This window comes from Scyliorhinus canicula, chromosome 27 (genome assembly GCF_902713615.1).
Source record: "Scyliorhinus canicula chromosome 27, sScyCan1.1, whole genome shotgun sequence".
Taxonomy (NCBI): Eukaryota; Metazoa; Chordata; class Chondrichthyes; order Carcharhiniformes; family Scyliorhinidae; genus Scyliorhinus; species Scyliorhinus canicula.
Window position 1 is genome coordinate 18,749,957 of NC_052172.1, and position 18,647 is coordinate 18,768,603.

Consider the following 18,647-nt stretch of genomic DNA (forward strand, 5'->3'; position numbering starts at 1 on the left):
TCACAGATATCTGTAAACAGACAGGAAATTGTAGATCAGACAAGGGGACCCTGTCTGTCACTTGCAGAGTTATTAGCCACCGTAATGTGCGTGTAAACTGCGTTTAGATTTCTCAAAGTCTCACACATCTGGGGCGCGAATTGCCCCTGGGTTGACTGTGGAGCTACTTAACCGCAAATAGACACCTTTTCGCTTTGTAACTGGGAGACCCACCTGTCTTTGGAAGGGGGGCCAGCTGTATTGAAGGGAGGACATTCCAGCATCGGGACGCCAAGTCACTTTCCCATTCACCCCCAGCCAGCTCCTACCCCGGGGTGAAATCCTAATTCAGAGATTGCAAGTTAAATAACTCGGTGAGTACAGACCGCGTGGGGTTCCAGAATTTGGAGGGGTTTTGGGTCTGTGTTGAGTGACATATCAATCGGATATCTTCTTGTTAATTTCTTGTTAATTTCTGAAGACTATGGTTTCTCTATCCTGAACACAAATTGGAACACAATTAATTGTACATCTCAAGTTTAAAAAACACATTATGAAATCAAAGCAGAACATCCACAGACGCTGGAAGTCTGCAATAAAGGCAGGGAATGTTGGGGGAATGGAAAGTATTAGTGGAGGGAGAGTTTCTGACCAAGTGTTAACTCTGAATTTCTCTCCACCAATGCTGCCAGGCCGATTTCGTCCCCCCCCCCCCCCCCCCCGTTTTTAACCGCATTCTAACACCTCTGTATCATAGAATTTAAAGTGCAGAAGGAGGCCATTCAGCCCATCCAGTCTGCACCGGCCCTTGGAAAGAGCACCCCACTTAAGCCCATGCCTCCATCCTATCCCCGTACCCCAGCAACCCCAACTAACTTTTTTGGCCACTAAGGGGCAATTTAGCACGGCCAATCCACCTAACCTGCACATCTTTGGACTTGTGGGAGGAATCCACACAGACAACTCCAGCATCTGCAGTAATTTCGTTTTTTTCATCCTATCTATGTCCCTCGTAATTTTGTGCACCTCAATCAGTTCCCTCCGAACCTTCTTTACTCTTAAGTAGAACGACCCCAGCCTAACCAGCCTCTCTTCAGAGCTGAAACGCTCCAGTTCAGGCAACATAGCTGTCCAGGCTCGCACAGTGCTTGTCTCTAATAAACAGAGAAATCTCACTCTGTCTGCAACCTCCTTTGAACCAGGCTGCCCTGAGTGAACAAGTGAGAAATTCTGTTCCCATTTACACCAGACTTTGGGGGGGGGGGGGGGGGGGGGAGAATCACTTTCCAACATTCACTGGTGCAAATCTGAACTTTAATTGCAACACTCCGACATCCCCCAAAAAAAGTTAATTGGGCAACCGGGCATATTTCACAAACGCTTGTAGCTGAGTAACTCACGACAAGAACTTAAACACAGAGGTGAAATAGTGCCCACAGTTTAATTTGTTTCAGTTTTCAGTGCAAGGTGTTGCTTCACAGCGCCAGAGTCCCAGGTTCGATTCCCGGCTTGGGTCCTTGCCTGTGCAGAGTTCTCCCCGTGTCTGTGTGGGTTTCCTCCGGGTGCTCCGGTTTCCTCCCACAAGTCCCGAAAGACGTGCTGTTAGGTGAATTGGACATTCTGAATTCTCCCTCTGTGTACCCGAACAGGCGCCGGAATGTGGCGACTAGGGGCTTTTCACAGTAACGTCATTGCAGTGTTAATGTAAGCCTACTTGTGACACTAATAAAGATGATATTATTAAGATGTAGAAATTGGGCAGCACGGTAGCACAGTGGTTAGCCCTGCAGTCTCACTGCGCTGAGGTTCCAGGTTTGATCCCGGCTCTGGGTCACTGTCCGTGTGGAGTTTGCATATTCTCCCCGTGTTTGCGTGGGTTTTGTCCCCACAACCCAAAGATGTGCAGGTTCGGTGGTTTGAACACGCTAAATTGCCCCTTAATTGGTAAAAATTAAGTGGGTACTCTAAATTTAAAAAAAAATGTAGAAATTTGTTTCCACTTGTTGGAGAGACCGTTTCAAACGGAGCTGAGGATTTGTTCCCCCTTTCTCGAAGGGTCCTGGTTACAGTCTGTGGAATACTCTTCTCCTGGGGGAAGTGGACTGGATTAGGGAATGTGTTCAAGATTGAATTGGATTGATTTCAGATAAAGAAGGAAGTCAGTGGGGGGGGGGTGACAGACAGGAAAGTGAGGTTGAGATTACAATCAGCCATGATCTTATTAGATGGCAGAACTGGCGGAGGGGCCGAATCATCATAGAATTCCTACAGTGCAGAAGGAGGCCATTCGGCCCATCGAGTCTGCACCCAACCTCCGAAAGAGGAGCCTACCCAGACTCACTTCCCAGGTCCTATCCCTCGTAACCCCACCTAACCGCTGGACACTAAGGGGCAATTTAGCACGGCCAATCCATCTAACCTGCACATCTTTGGACTGTGGGAGGAGACCGGAGCACCCGGTCAGACACGGGGAGACACGAAACCCACACAGACACGGGGAGAACGTGCAAACTCCACACAGACAAGGCACCCGAGGCCGGAATTGAACCTGGGTTCCTGGTGCTGGTGCTAACCACTGTGCCACCGTGCCTACTGCTAAGTCCTATATATAGCACCACAACCAGTCCACAGCAGACGCCATCTAGCACAGTGGGCTAATTAGCTGGCTTATAAAGCAGGCCACGGTCAGAAGCACGGGTTCAATTCCCGTACCAGCCTCCCCGAACAGACGCCGGAATGAGGCGACTAGGGGCTTTTCACAGTAACTTAATTTAAAGCCTACTTGTGACAATAAGAGATTTTCATTTGGGCAGCACGGTAGCATTGTGGATAGCTCAATTGCATCACAGCTCCAGGGTCCCAGGTTCGATTCCGGCTTGGGCCACTGTCTGTGCAGAGTCTGCACGTTCTCCCCGTGTGTGTGCGTGGGTTTCCTCCGGGTGCTCCGGTTTCCTCCCACAGTCCAAAGATGTACAGGTTAGGTGGATTGGCCATGCTAAATTGTCCTTAGTTTCCAAAGTTGCCCTTAGTGTTGGGTGGGGTTACTGGGTTATGGGGATAGGGTGGAGGTGTTGACCTTGGGTGGGGTGCTCTTTCCAAGAGCCGGTGCAGACTCGATGGGCCGAATAGCCTCCTTCTGCACTGTAAATTCTATGATAATCTATGATATTACTAATAAAAAAAAAATTTGGGTACCCAATTAATTTTTTCCAATTTAAGGGGCAATTTAGCATGGCCAATCCACCTACCCTGCACATAGAACATAGAACACAGAACAGGCCCTTCAGCCCTCGATGTTGTGCCGAGCAATGATCACCCTACCCAAACCCACGCATCCACCCTATACCCGTACCCAACAACTCCCCCCCTTAACCTTACTATTAGGACACTACGGGCAATTTAGCATGGCCAATCCACCTAACCCGCACATCTTTGGACTGTGGGAGGAAACCGGAGCACCCGGAGGAAACCCACGCACACACGGGGAGGACGTGCAGACTCCACACAGACAGTGACCCAGCCGGGAATCGAACCTGGGACCCTGGAGCTGTGAAGCATTTATGCTAACCACCATGCTACCGCGCTGCCCCTATCTTTGGGTTGTGGGAGCGAAACCCACACAAACACGGGGAGAATGTGCAAACTCCACACCGACAGTGACCCAGAGCTGGGATCGAACCTGGGACCTCAGCGCCGTGAGGCAACGGGGCTAACCCACTGCACCCCCGTGCTGCCCTCTATGTTACGAATTGATGCTGCAGTTTAAAATAAAGTTATTAATTTTCCTGAATGTTAAATTGTGTAACCCACGTTCTCTGATAGTCTACGAATCGGAAAATTAATTAACTTAAATTATAACAGGCAGGGCCACGTAGGAGAGAATTTGAAATGCAGATGTATGGAGCAATCAGCAAAAAGATTGTATCCCACTGAATGCCTAGGCACTCTGTTTTAAAATATTGATTCCACCCAGTGTGTATTGCAGTTTTGGCGATGATTTGGAGAGTTTGCACTTGACAAAAAGTTCGGGGGGGATCGAATTAACAATTTTTGAAAGGTGGTGGGGTTGGGGGAGGGAAATGATAAGAGAAACACATTTTAAACTGGATGTCCAAATTCTGCATGCTCAAATCTTTGTCTCAAACGCTACCTCCTATCTCCAGGGACAACAGCGGGAAGAGAGGTTGACTGACACAGGGGGAAGGGAGCTTAGTCCTGGAATTCTTTGATTTAATTATCTACTGCAAACAAGCAAAACGGGTCTGAACCTTTCCCTTTTGTTGGAAAGGAAGGACATTGTGGGACGTGTGCCTGTGGAGGGGGGTGTGGACTGTTTGGGAATCTAATGTGCCCATGGGTCAAATAGTCCAAATGTATCCCTGGTCACTTACATGTCTCTTGTGCATCTTTGCAGCACCTTCCCATCTGCAGTGAAGTGACCCATCTGCAGTGAAGCGACCCAGCTCTGTGAGGAAGGCAGGAACCCAAGGGAAGACGAAAGGGATTTGTCCCAGGTTAATTTCCAAGCATGATGTCCTATATCAAGCAACCCCATTATGCAGTCAACGGACTGACCCTAACCGGCCCGGGTATGGACCTCCTACACTCTGCCGTTGGATACCAAAGTAAGTTCATTTCCTCCTCCAGACTTTTGGTAACTTTAAACTCAAGTTCGTAAAATTGTAAACATTTTACAAATGGAAAAGAAAAGGAAGCGGGAGTTAGACAGAACAAATTGAATTCAAAAGGGAACTGGATGAATATTTGTCTTGGACACATTTGCAGGGACATAGAATCCCTCCGGTGCTGAAGGAGGCCATTCGGCCCATATGCTCCGCACCGGCCTTCTGAAAGAGCAGCCTGCCTAAGGCCACTCCACCCGCCCTTTTCCCGTAACCATGGGCTGGTTTAGCTCAGTGGGCTAGACAGCTGGGTTGTAATGCAGAACAAGGCCAGCAGCGCGGGTTCAATTCCCGCACCAGCCTCCCCGAATAGGCGCCGGAATGTGGCGACTCGGGGCTTTTCGCAGTAACTTGTGACAATAAAAGATTATTATTGTTAACCCCAAGTAACCCGCACATCATAGATTATCGTAGAATTTACAGTGCAGAAGGAGGCCATTCGGCCCATCGAGTCTGCACCGGCTCTTGGACTGTGGGAGGAAACCGGAGCACTCGGGAGAAACCCACGCAGACACGGGGCGAACGTACAAACGCCACACAGACAAGGCACCTGAGGCCGGAATCAAACACGGGTCCCTGGTGCTGTGAGGCAGCAGTGCTAACCACTATGGCACCGTGCCACCCCTGTGGGCTGTACTGGGGTGGGTGGGGAATAGAGTAGGAGAGTGAGTGGGACTAATTGGAAAGCTCTTTCATAGTGCTGGCCCCAGCTTGATGGGGCCAACCGTGCATTTACATTTGTGGTTTAAAAATAACAAATTGTTCATAATTGGGATTCTTTATTGGGGGCATTTCATGAAATCGCACAGTAGGAGGCCTTTCAACCCGTTTGTACCTGTGCTAGCTCTTTCCAATTAGCCCCAATTAAACCCTGCTCCCCCTCCCCACTACCAAAGCCCTGTAAATGTATCCTTTTCACCAATCTATCCAGTTCCCCTTTCAAAGCTAGTTATATCCTTATATAGGAGCAGGAGGAGGCCATTCAGCCCCTCGAGCCTGATCTGCCTTTGCCCCCCCCCCCCCCCCCCCCCCCCGCTTCCCAATAATATCTTTGGTTCACAAAAATCGGACAACTTCAGATTTAAAATTAACGGTTGATCGAGCGTCAATTGCTGTTTGCGGAAGAGAATTCTAAACTCCTCCCACCCTCTGCGCGAGGAAGCGTTTTCCTGATTTCAGCCCTGAAAGATTTGGCTAATACTTTGGCAATTCTCTTGTCTTCAAACAGCAGCAATCATTTCTTCTCTCTATCAACTCGATCAGTTCCCCTCAACAACATGGGAGGGGGGGGGGGGGGGGGGGGGCTCAATCAAATCACCCCTTAACCCTCTAAATTCCTGGGGATGCAATCCTAGCCGGTGTAATTACCCCTCATAACAGGGGGGAGGGTTGGTTAGCTGGACGGCTGATTCCTGATGCGGAGCCACACCAACAGCGTGGGTTCAATTCCCGTACCGGCTGAGGTTATCCGTGAAGGCCCTTTGGTGCCAATAGAAACAGAAAATGCTGGATAAACGCAGCAGATTTCACAACATCTGTGGGGAGAGAAACGCAATAACGGTTCGAGCCCATTGACCCTTCTAGATGTAAAGACCAGCATTCCTTCAGCCTGTATTCTGTAAATGCTGATTTCTATATCTGTCTGCCCATGTCCCTTTTGGACCTCCCTATTTCCAGCATTTCACACTGTCCCCCCTATTCTATCCTCTTTAGGTTTCATGTGGACAACCACACATTTGCCAACATAGAAATCCATTTGCCGCAGTGGAACTCATTCTGTGAATCTATCAGTATCTCTCTGCGATTTAATTGCCACCGACACTGCTTACAATGTCGCCTACCTTTGCGCCATTGGCAAATTTGAACAGGGATAATTTGCACCTCTTCAACCTGATTATCCGTCTCTCCAGTTAGGGCAGCACGGTAGCATGGTGGTTAGCATAAATGCTTCACAGCTCCAGGGTCCCAGGTTCGATTCCTGGCTGGGTCACTGTCTGTGCGGAGTCTGCACGTCCTCCCCGTGTGTGCGTGGGTTTCCTCCGGGTGCTCCGGTTTCCTCCCACAGTCCAAAGATGTGCGGGTTAGGTGGATTGGCCATGATAAATTGCCCGTAGTGTCCTAAAAAAAAGTAAGGTTAAGGGGGGGGGGTTGTTGGGTTACGGGTATAGGGTGGATACGTGGGTTTGAGTAGGGTGATCATTGCTCGGCACAACATCGAGGGCCGAAGGGCCTGTTCTGTGCTGTACTGTTCTATGTTCTATGTGGCTTTCTATTCCATCATCTTCTAAGCCATTCGTTAATATGGTAAATAATGGAGACACCAACACAGGCCCTTGCGTGACACCACACCCAGCCAATTAGAGTCCTCGCCCATTATCCGTCCTCTCTGCCTCCTTCTGTTAAACCAGGTCAATCGTTTGCCACCAATCTTGGCTCCAGCTCACAGTCTCTTAATGAGGGGTTTTATCAAATTGCTTTCTGGAAGTCCACATAAGTAACGTCCGTAGGCATTCCCTTGTCTTCATTAGTCACCTCTTCAAAGAAAAAAACCATCAGAATTGTCAGTTATAATCTCTCCGTTACTAGTTCCTCTTTCTGATCAATTTCAACTTTTAACGTGCTCACCCATTGGCTCCCAAATTCGAGACTCCCACAATTTTCTGGCAATAGATGTTACATAGAACATACAGTGCAGAAGGAGGCCACTCGGCCCATCGAGTCCGCACCAACCCACTTGAGCCCTCACTTCCACTCTATTCCCATAACCCAATAACCCCTCCTAACCTTTTTTGGACACTAAGGGCAATTTATCATGGTTAATCCACCTAACCTGCACGTCTTTGGACTGTGGGAGGAAACCGGAGCACCCGGAGGAAACCCACGCAGACACGGGGAGAACGTGCAGACTCTGCACAGACAGTGACCCAGCAGGGAATCGAACCTGGGACCCTGGTGCTGTGAAACCACAGTGCTAGCCACAGTGCTACCGTGCTGTTAATGTTAGGCTAACCTTTTCTTTCATTTGTTGTTTCCCATTGCTAATTTCCTTTGAACTGAGTTCAAAGAGGCAGTTAAGAGTTAACCCCATCGCTGTGGGGTCTGGAGTCACATGTAGGCCAGACCGGGTAAGGACGGCAGATTTCCTTCCTGAAAGAAGATGAGCGAACCAGATACGGCAATCCATGGTCACCATTTAACGTTTCATTCCAAATTTCGCCGTCTGCCAGGGTGGGATTCGTACATGGATCCCCAGAGCATCACCCTGCGTGTCTGGATTACTAGCCCAGCGACAATACCACTCAGCAAGCCCTCCCCACGCTGTTTAATTCCCTGGTTCTCCTCCTGTCACATTGTCTGAAGCAGCAAAGTGCAAGTTTTCCAAACTAAAGGTATAATTTGCAAATTGAGTCGACATTGGAAGATTATCGTCAGGGCATCAGCAATATTCTCACCTACTTCCAAACTATGGGGTGGAAGCCATCTGGTCCTGGAGGTTTGTCACTTTGTAGCGCCTTTATTTTCTTAATTCCTGTTATTTTGCTCACATTAATTTTCACAATTGCTTCTCGGCCTTTGGCTCAGGTCAAGCCCAAGATGAGGTTCGATGTCTTTTCTCATCAGCTTTGGATCATGTGCGTCTCTCTTGTGGAGACCATGAATTGTCCCCAATTTGAGTTGGTTTTTGGAGCAAGCAATGAGATGGATTAAAGGTTTCCCCCTGTCCCCTCTGCGCATTGGCTTTGTAACGGTAGCATTGTGGATAGCACAATCGCTTCACAGCTCCAGGGTCCCAGGTTCGATTCCGGATTGGGTCACTGTGCGGAGTCTGCACATCCTCCCCGTGTCTGCGTGGGTTTCCTCCGGGTGCTCCGGTTTCCTCCCACAGTCCAAAGATGTGCAGGTTAGGTGGATTGGCCATGATAAATTGCCCTTAGAGTCCAAAATTGCCCTTAGTGTTGGGTGGGGTTATGGGGTTATGGGGATAGGGTGGAGTTAGAACATAGAACATAGAACAGTACAGCACAGAACAGGCCCTTCGGCCCTCGATGTTGTGCCGAGCAATGATCACCCTACTTTAAACCCATGTAACCCGTATACCCGTAACCCAACAATCCCCCCATTAACCTTACACTACGGGCAATTTAGCATGGCCAATCCACCTAACCTGCACATCTTTGGACTGTGGGAGGAAACCGGAGCACCCGGAGGAAACCCACGCACACACAGGGAGGACGTGCAGACTCCACACAGACAGTGACCCAGCCGGGAATCGAACCTGGGACCCTGGAGCTGTGAAGCATTGATGCTAACCACCATGCTACCGTGAGGCCCCTTGTTGACCTTGGGTAGGGTGCTCGTTCCAAGAGCCGGTGCAGACTCGATGGGCTGAATGGCCTCCTTCTGCACTGTAAATTCTATGAAAAAAAAATAACGTGTAAGGATGGGTTAAAACAAAAATATGTATTTTACTTTTCACCACAAAATGGGCCAAAGTATATATGGATGAGACTCCAGTATATCACTGAGGGACAGCTGTCACAGCCAGAGGTGTCACTTTCCAGGTGAAATGTTAAACCAAGGACCCTATCTCTCCCCTCAGCTGGGTGATAAGGTCCCACAGTGCGATTTGAAGACATGCCGTGAAGCTACCCCCAGTAATGGGGCAACATCTATGCCTCAATTGATGTCACAGGGACGGATATTTTCTGGTCGTTATCGCGTGGCCGTGGGATCTTGCTGTGCACAAATCGGCTGCCGCGTTTCCTGCATTACAACAGGGACGAGACTTCAAATAAGTACTTTGCTGGCTCCCCAGAATGATAGAGGTTAAATGGGTTAAATTGCGAGGGAAGGTTCCACAGCCTAGACTTGTACAGGCGATTAAGGGTGATTAAGATGATTAAAGGATTTGACAGGGTGTATCGAGAGGAACTATTTCCTCTGGTACAGAATGAGGGGGTGGGGGGGGCATAACCTTAACTCTAGGCCTCAGGCTCTGAGGTGATTTCAAGAAGCACTTCCTCGCACAAGGATAGTGGGATCTGGAACTCTCTTCCCGCAAAGAGGGTCAATTTAAAATGTCTCAACACCGAGGTACTGGAGGTTGTAGAGCCAAGGCAGCTGAATGGAGTTAAGAGACAGATTATCCTGTTTCAACGGAGCAGGGGGAACAGGTTCGAGGAGCGAATGGCCTTCATGTTACTCAGGAGGTCTGGGGCTGGGGTGCTTGGGAAGCACCATCTAGTGGTGGGACTGTGCAGCTGCAGGTGTGACTGATTGACGATAAGAGGAAGACTTGCATTGTTGTAGCTGCCTCTCACGGCTGCAGGACGACGCAAAGCGCCTTTCAGCCAATGCTGTAAAACATGGGCGGTATAAGCCAGAGTAGCGCATTGGTTAGCACTGTTGCTTCACAGCTCCAGGGTCCCAGGTTCGATTCCTGGTTTGGGTCACTGTGTGGAGTCTGCACGTTCCCCCCCCCGTGTCTTTCCTTTTATAAATTTAGAGTACCCAATTAATTTTTTCCAATTAAGGGGCAATTTAGCGCGGCCAGTGCCTATCTTTGGGTTGTGGGGGCGAAACCCACGCAGACACGGGGAGAACGTGCAAACTCCACACGGACAGTGACCCAGAGCCGGGATCGAACCTGGGACCTCGGCGCCGTGAGGCAGCAGGGCTAACCCACTGCGCCACCGTGCTGCCCCTTTCTCCCTGCGTCTGCGTGGGTTTCCTCCGGGTGCTCCGGTTTCCTCCCACAAGTCCCGAAAGACGTGCTTGTCAGGCGATTTGGACATGCTGAATTCTCCCTCTGTACCCGAACAGGTGGCGGAGGGGGAGGGGTTACGACTTGACATTCAGTTTATCCCATTTGACAAAGGCAGGAGGGCGGGATTAATTGGATAATCCTTTCGAAAGGCATCCTTCCGAATGGAATCATTCTGTGCGCTATCAAAGCTCCTGTACCCGACCACGAAACCTGGAAGAAAGTTTGAGGGCCAGTTTTGATGACACATTTAGATAAACTCCCGTCGCTTTTTAAACCCGGATCGATAAATCTGTCAGGTTCGCGCTCCGTGTCTACCTTAGTCCCGAAGCGTCATTTCCCCATTCCCACTCTGGCCTGAGTGACTCTGAGGAAAACTGACTCTTTGATAGGCTGAAGTGAACACTCCTGTTCTCCTCCGGCTGGTCTCTTTAGCAGGAACTTCCAACTGCTTCGATATTCCGCGATCAGAAATCGGATTAGAACATCGGAATTATGAACATGCATACAAACATACGCATTAGGATCAGGAGGAGGCCATTTGCCCCTTCGAGCCTGCTCCGCCATTCAATAAGATCACACCTGATCTGATTGCAATCTCCGCCCCACAGTCCTTTTTTAAAATAGAGTATCAAATTCATTTTTTCCAATTAAGGGGCAATTTAGCGTGGCCAATCCACCTACCCTGCACATCTTTTGGGTTGTGGGGGCGAAACTCACGCAGACACGGGGAGAATGTACAAACTCGGGGCAGCACGGCGGCACAGTGGTTAGCACTGCTGCCTCACGGCGCTGAGGACCCGGGTTCGAATCCCGGCTCTGGGTCACTGTCCGTGAGGAGTTTGCACATTCTCCCCGTGTCTGCGCGGGTTTCACCCCCACAACCCAAAAGATGTGCAGGATAGGTGGATTGGCCACGCTAAATTGCCCCTTAATTGGAAAAAATAATTGGGTACTCTTAAAAAAAAGAGAATGTGCAAACTCCACACGGACAGTGACCCAGAGCCGGGATCGAACCTGGGACCTCGGCGCCATGAGGCAGCAGTGCTAACCGCTGTGCCACCATGCTGCCCCTCACCTCCACATTCCTGCCGCCTCCCCCCCCCCCCGATAATCTTTCACCCCCTCGTCAATTGAGAATCTTATCAGGCTCTGCCTTAAAAATGTACAAAGGTTCTGCTTCCTCTGCCTTTGGAGGTAGAAAGTTCCGGAGACTCAACAGCCTCGGAGAGAAAACAAATTCTCCTCAACTCAGTGACCTCCATGTTCTAGATTCTTCCACAAGAGCACACTCATCCGCCCTGTCAATACCCCTCAGCACCTTAAAGGTTTTGATCGAGTCACGTTAAGATGAATACATTCTCATTGAAAAGAAAACAGTAGGTGTGGGAAGGTGGGGGGGGGGGGGGGGGGGGGGGGGGGGGGGGGGCAGCATTGCCCAAGGAAAACGTTCGATTGCCCAAGGAAAACGGTAGCATTGTGGATAGCGCAATGGCTTCACAGCTCCAGGGTCCCAGGTTCGATTCCGGCTTGGGTCACTGTCTGTGCGGAGTCTGCACGTCCTCCCCATGTGTGCGTGGGTTTCCTCCGGGTGCTCCGGTTTCCTCCCACAGTCCAAAGATGTGCAGGTTAGGTGGATTGGCCGTGATAAATTGCCCTTAGTGTCCAAAATTGCCCTTAGTGTTGGGTGGGGTTACTGGGTTATGGGGATAGGGTGGGGGTGTTGACCTTGGGTAGGGAGCTCTTTCCAAGAGCCGGTGCAGACTCGATGGGCCAAATGGCCTCCTTCTGCACTGTAAATTCTATGATAATCTATGATGAATTCGGTATCATGTAAGGTGGCGATGAGCAGGAATATCTTCTCTCAGAGGGTCAATCAAATTCTCTTCCACAGGGACCATTGTGGGAGGATGAGTAATTGAATATATTCAAAACAGTGTTGGACAGATTTTGGATCGATAAGGGAATCGAGGCAGCAAAACTTGAGTTAAAGCCACAATCAGATGATCTTATTGAATGGCGGAACAGGCTCGATGGGCTGAATGGCCTTCCTCCTGCCCCTCATTCTTATGACAGGAATGGCTACAGAACAGAGCTTTGGCTACTGGCGTAGAGCCGGAAAAAAATGCTTTACTTGTTTGCACGATGGAGCCATGTGTATAGTTATCCAGTGATAAATAATCACTTGCATCCTCTATTTTTGACAGACCATTTGAAATGGTCGACTTTAAGGCAGCAGGACGGCACAGTGGTTAGCACTGCTGCCTCACGGCGCCGAGGACCCGGGTCCGAACCCCGGCTCTGGGTCACTGTCCCTGTGGGGTTTGCACATTCTCCCCGTGTCTGCGTGGGTCTCACCCCCACAACCAAAAAAGATGTACAGGGTAGGTGGATTGGGCATGCCAAATTGCCCCTTAATCGGGGAGAAAAAAAATATTAAAGAAATATATAAAAATGAAATGAAATGAAAATCGCTTATTGTCACGATTAGGCTTCAAATGAAGTTACTGTGAAAAGCCCCTAGTCGCCACATTCCGGCGCCTATTCGGAGTAACGTGGGATATGAATTTCAGTGCCTGTGTGCGTCTGGGTACGTACGTCCCAACAACTGGTGAATCGTATCAAGTGGCACATCCCTTTGGCTGTTTGACACAGGGGCAAAGTATGGACTGTACTCGCCAGCTCATACTTGCAAAACTCAAGAGCATAGTGTCCAACATTACATACGATTCTGCAATTGGACACACTTGCTGAACAATCCTGACTGCGTTAAGAATTACGCTGACAACCAATTTCAGATTATCTGTTGGGCTAGCAGTGTGTACGTATGCATACTAGAGGTTACATGTGTTAACACACAGAACCCCGATCTTTGCACACAGAGAGAGAGAATCCCCATGCATTGCACCTGTTCCAACTGGGCAAAAGTTGGGGGACAGCCATTTCCTGGTTCATTCCCCACGGCAATACCGTGACCAATCAGAGTCAATCTGCCTGGTTTGACTTGAAATAAAAGTTTGGCAGTTAACCGTTCCCTAGGGCATTCTCCATGGCAATGCCTCTACCAATCAGGGTTCTCCCGCCAACCAATCGGAACCCTCTTCCCATGCCATTGTCGGTCCCATTCATAGAATTCCTACAGTGCAGAAGGAGGCCATTTGGCCCATTGGGTCCACATTGAGCCTTGGAAAGAGCACCCTACCTGGGCAGCAAAGTGGCACAGTGGTTAGCACTGCTACCTCACGGCACCAAAGACCCGGGTTCAATCCCGGCCCCGGGTCACTGTCCCTGTGGAGTTTACACATTCTCCCCAGGTCTGCGTGGGTCTCACCCTCACAACCCCAAAGGGTGGGCAGAGTAGGTGGATTGGCCACACTAAATTGCCCCTTAATTGAAAAAGAATTGGGAACACTAAATTTATATTTATATTTTTAAAAAAGAGCACACTTCCTAGGTCCAATCCCCCGCCCTATCCTCGTAACCCCACCTAGGGGCAATATTAGCATGGCCAATCCACCTATATGGCACATCTTTGGACTGTGGGAGGAAACCGGAGCACCCGGGGGAAACCCACGCAGACACGGGGAGAAAATGCAAACTCCTGACAGACAGTCACCCAAGGTCGGAATTGAACCCGGGTCCCTGGAGCTGTGAGGCATCAGTGCTAACCATTAAAATTGATATTCTTGCCAATCCGTCCTGATGAGTGCGAGATGAAAAGCTTTGACAGCATGTTTCTTTTTTCAGAAATAATTAAATTAACCCTTCAACTTGACTGTTTTTACTTTCGATTATTTTAATTCCAAACCCTAATTTTGTCACAACCAAATCACTGTTTAATTTCTGTTATTACTCTTTAAAAATAAAAATCACTCCCATCGACATTAAAAAAAATGTTTCATGTTTCAACTGGAATAATTAATTGCTTCCAAGTTGTGGGTCACAGGATCTTCCACACTCACAATCTGACACTTTCACACACATGCCATTTATTCCACTTGCTCACTCACTCACACACTCGCTCACTCCCTTTCCCACTTACACTCGCTCATTCTCACTCACACACTCCCTCACTCACTCACACACTCGCTCACTCACACTCGCTCATTCTCACTCACTCACACACTCCCTCCCTCACTCACACTCACTCACTCATACTTACTCACTCACTCCCTCACTCCCTCACTCACTGGCTAACTCACACACTCACTCACTCCCTCACTCGCTGAGTCACTCACACTCGCGCGTTCCCTCGCTCACTCACACTGGCTCATACTCACTCAGTCACACACTCTCGCTCACTCCCTCACTCACACACTCACTAATTCACATACTCACTCACATATATGTTATTACTCCCACACCTCACTCTCTGACGCACGCACGCACACTCCCACATGCTTCTCATTCTAACATCCCACTTGCCGACAATGCTCGCTCATATCCACACTGATTCAAAGAGAAATGGAAAACATACGGCATAGAAGGGAGCCATTCGGCCCATCATGCCCTGCCTATCCCGGCTTTCCACATTTTGCTCTGTAGCCTTGTAGGTTACAGCACTGGGCATCCCAGTGTTGTTTTTAATGTGATGTGGTGATCAGAACTGTATGCAGTACTCTAGTTGTAGTCTAACTAGCGTTTTCTATCCACTTTATATATATATTATATATGGTATATATTCACACATTAATTCTCAGTTATATTCATGGCCACTCATGGAGTCATTGCTACCATCTCAAGCATATGCCCAATTAATTCATTCGATTCACTCGTACATACGATGGGATTTTCCGGTTATTCCCGGCGGTGGGATCTTCCAGTGTTGCCGACGGCAAGCACTCCCCCTCCATGGGTCCCCCCGGCAGTGCAGGCTGCGGCGTTGCCAACCCATCCCTAGAAAATGACAAAGAGTTCCTTTGTGTTAACATGGACTAGATGCTGTGGTATGAAGAGGCAAGAGTTCAGCTCCTTTCTCACCAACACACCTTTAATGGTTCAAACTCACTCTGCACAGAACTCTACAGATCATCACAAGCTCCAGAGTCCACCTGAAGCCCCTTTACATATCAGTGTCAATCATTGAACACTTAACATAAATGAGACAATCATTGAACACTTAACATAAATGAGACAACTAATTGCAATGTCTCTTAACCCATTACTTAACACTTAGCGAGGTAAGGGATGGCCGAGAACTCTTCGCAGCCGGAGGGGGTTGCGACCCAAGCGCTTATGCCGGAACGGACCTTTTGGAAACTTTTGCAAAAATGTAATTGTGCTGATTGATTTTGTTCCCCCAGCAACGCCAAGGAAACAGCGAAGGGAGAGGACCACTTTTACACGGGCGCAGCTCGATATCCTAGAATCTCTCTTTGCCAAGACTCGTTACCCCGACATCTTCATGCGAGAGGAGGTGGCTCTGAAAATCAATTTGCCCGAATCCAGAGTCCAGGTAAGAACTGAAACCAGCACAAAGGTTTTAGGGTCGGGGGTGGGGTGGGGGTGGGGGGGAGGGGTGGGGGTAGCCAACTCCTCCAGGATTGCCCTGGAGCCTCCGGGGCCGAAGGTGAATCTCCCCGGGGGCAGCTACGAGTAACACCCTGTGCTTAAAAAAAAAAAAAAACGTCGCAACAAACACTTTTCTATTTGGTCGGAAAATCTCGGAGGGTGGGGGAGGGCTGTTCGACCAGGTGTGGCAGTGCGAGGTAGAAGATTGAGAATTCTCTTGCCTAAGGCAGCACGGTGGCGCAGCGGGTTAGCCCTGTTGCCTCACGGCACCGAGGTCCCAGGTTCGAATCCTGGCTGTCCGTGTGGAGTTTGCACATTCTCCCCGTGTCTGCATGGGTTTCGCCCCCACAACCCAAAGATGCGCAGGGTAGGTGGATTGGCCACGCTAAATTGCCCCTTAATTGGAAAAAAATTAATTGGGTATTCTAAATTTATTTGAAAAATTATTTTGCATACATTTTAATTGTTTTATTTCAAAACTCAAAATAAATTGCAATGCATTATTATAAATAACACTATTTCGAAGAAGTGCAGGGGAACCTTTCTCAACCCTGAGGCCAACGATTATACTTCAACGAACATTGTTAAAAAGCAGATTAATCATTATAGAGAAATACAGCACAGAACAGGCCCTTCGGCCCACGATGTTGCGCCGAACTTTTGTCCTAGGTTAATCATAGAATTTTGGACAATTTTACATGGCCAATCCACCCAACCTGCACATCTTTGGACTGTGGGAGGAAACCGGAGTACCCGGAGGAAACCCACGCAGTCACGGGGACCTTGCTTTCTTGTCGAATCTTTCTGGACACAGATTGGCTGCTATGAGAAATGAAAATCGCTTATTGTCACAAGTTGGCTTCAAATGAAGTTACTGTGAAAAGCCCCTAGTCGCCACATTCCGGCGCCTGTTCGGGCAGGCTGGTACGGGAATTGAACCCGCGCTGCTGGCCTGCCTTGGTCTGCTTGCAAACCCAGTGATTTAGCCCTGTGCTAAACAGCCCCTAAACGTTTCCAGTCAAACAACAACAACTACACTTGTGGAAAAGGGGGCAGCACGGTGGCCTAGTGGTTAGCACAACCGCCTCAGGGCGCTGAGGTCCCAGGTTCGATCCCGGCTCTGGGTCACTGTCCGTATGGAGTTTTGCACATTCTCCCCGTGTCTGCGTGGGTTTCGGCCCCACAACCCAAAAATGTGCAGAGTAGGTGGATTGGCCACGCTAAATTGCCCCTTAATTGGAAAAAATAATTGGGTAATCTAAATTTATTAAAAAAAAAACACTTGTGGAAAAGTACCTCATTGGCTGCAAAGCACTTCGGGACGTCAAGCAGTTGGGAAAGGCGCTACCTAAATGAAAACTCAGGTTTGGCTCCCCAGGATTTCTGAAGACATTGAAATTCATATTTCCCCAAATCAATCTCTCTCTAAAAGCTCCACATATAATTAATTATTTAGGAGCGAAGGAGATGTTAGCGTGTTAGACGAGCAGGGTCGCCATCCTTTCTGAGCAGCAAGATCCGACAAAGGGCAGCGAGATTGACGTGCTGCTCAGCGGAGTGAAACTTGGGAGAAACTCCTATCGTTCATCCCTCCAATCGCACGCTTCAGGGCTTTGGAATAACAATTGATCGAGCTGATCCTCTCCGCCCCTACCAATCGCCCGGATCCAGGATTGGAGATCCAGGAGTGGGATTTGAACTCAACAACCCTTCAGACTTAAGAGAAGCCAAAGGAATACCTTCTGCTCCGATCCGGCACATTACACAGGATGAATATCACTAACTGAGCTCTTTCAGTCGATTAACCTGTCATGTTTCTTTCTCCTGAAATAAGCAGTGATACATTGCCCTCCAGATTGTGACGAATTCTCATGTGACAGCTTGTCCTGACAGGCTCCTACTCAGTCAGTTAGCAGGTTTCAATTATTGATGTTAAGGGAGTGCAGCCTGTTTAATCATTGTTTGCAAATTACCGTTGGAGGGAAGAATGTTTTGAATCATGTGTAGAGATAATGCTATTTCTTTTTTTAAATAAATTTATAGTACCCAATTCATTTTTTTCCAATTAAGGGGCAATTTAGCATGGCCAATCCACCTAACCTGCACATCTTCGGGTTGTGGGGGTGAGACCCACACAGACACGGGGAGAATGTGCAAACTCCACACGGACAGTGACCCAGAGCCGGGATCGATCCTGGGACCTCAGCGCCGTGAGGCAGCAGTGCTAACCCACTGCACTGCCGTGCTGCCCAGATAATGCTATTTCTTATGATAATGGGGCTAAGGGGAATCAGTCTATTCCTGTAACGCTCTGAGATCTCTGCGCTCCTGCAGATCTCTTGTACAGCTCTGGTTTCCCTCACCCCGCCATTGGCGGCCGTGTCTTCAGCCACCTGGGCACCAAGCTCTGGAATTCCCTCCTTAACACCTGTCCGCCCTGCTCTCTCCCCTCCTTTAAGACGCTCTTTAAAATTTCTGAGCAGGTTTTCCATTGCTTTTCCCAAAAACTCTAACCATGGCGGTTTTTGTCCGATTACGGTGCGGGGAAGGACCTTGGGGATGTTGTGGGTTTTATTAAATTGCAATTCATGGTTGGTGTTTCATTGGGACAGTTCCGGGACAGTGTCATCAGGTCATTGAATCATCACAGAATTTACAGTGCTGAAGGAGGCCATTCGACCCATCGAGTCTGCACCGGCCCTTAGAAAGAG

At 49.0% G+C, this 18,647-nt stretch overlaps 1 protein-coding gene across 3 annotated transcripts in view; it reads left to right on the top strand.

Annotated features, from left to right (window-relative positions):
- The window catches only part of LOC119957800 (homeobox protein otx5-like), a 31,227-nt gene that overhangs the window by 7,644 nt on the left and 4,936 nt on the right, over window positions 1-18,647 (top strand). For all 3 annotated transcript variants that reach the window (XM_038785905.1, XM_038785906.1, XM_038785907.1), the window contains 2 exons: window positions 4,394-4,604; window positions 15,729-15,880. In XM_038785905.1, coding sequence (XP_038641833.1) covers window positions 4,508-4,604; window positions 15,729-15,880 — 249 coding nt within the window. In that variant the 5' untranslated portion in view covers window positions 4,394-4,507. The remainder of the gene's footprint in view (window positions 1-4,393; window positions 4,605-15,728; window positions 15,881-18,647) is intronic.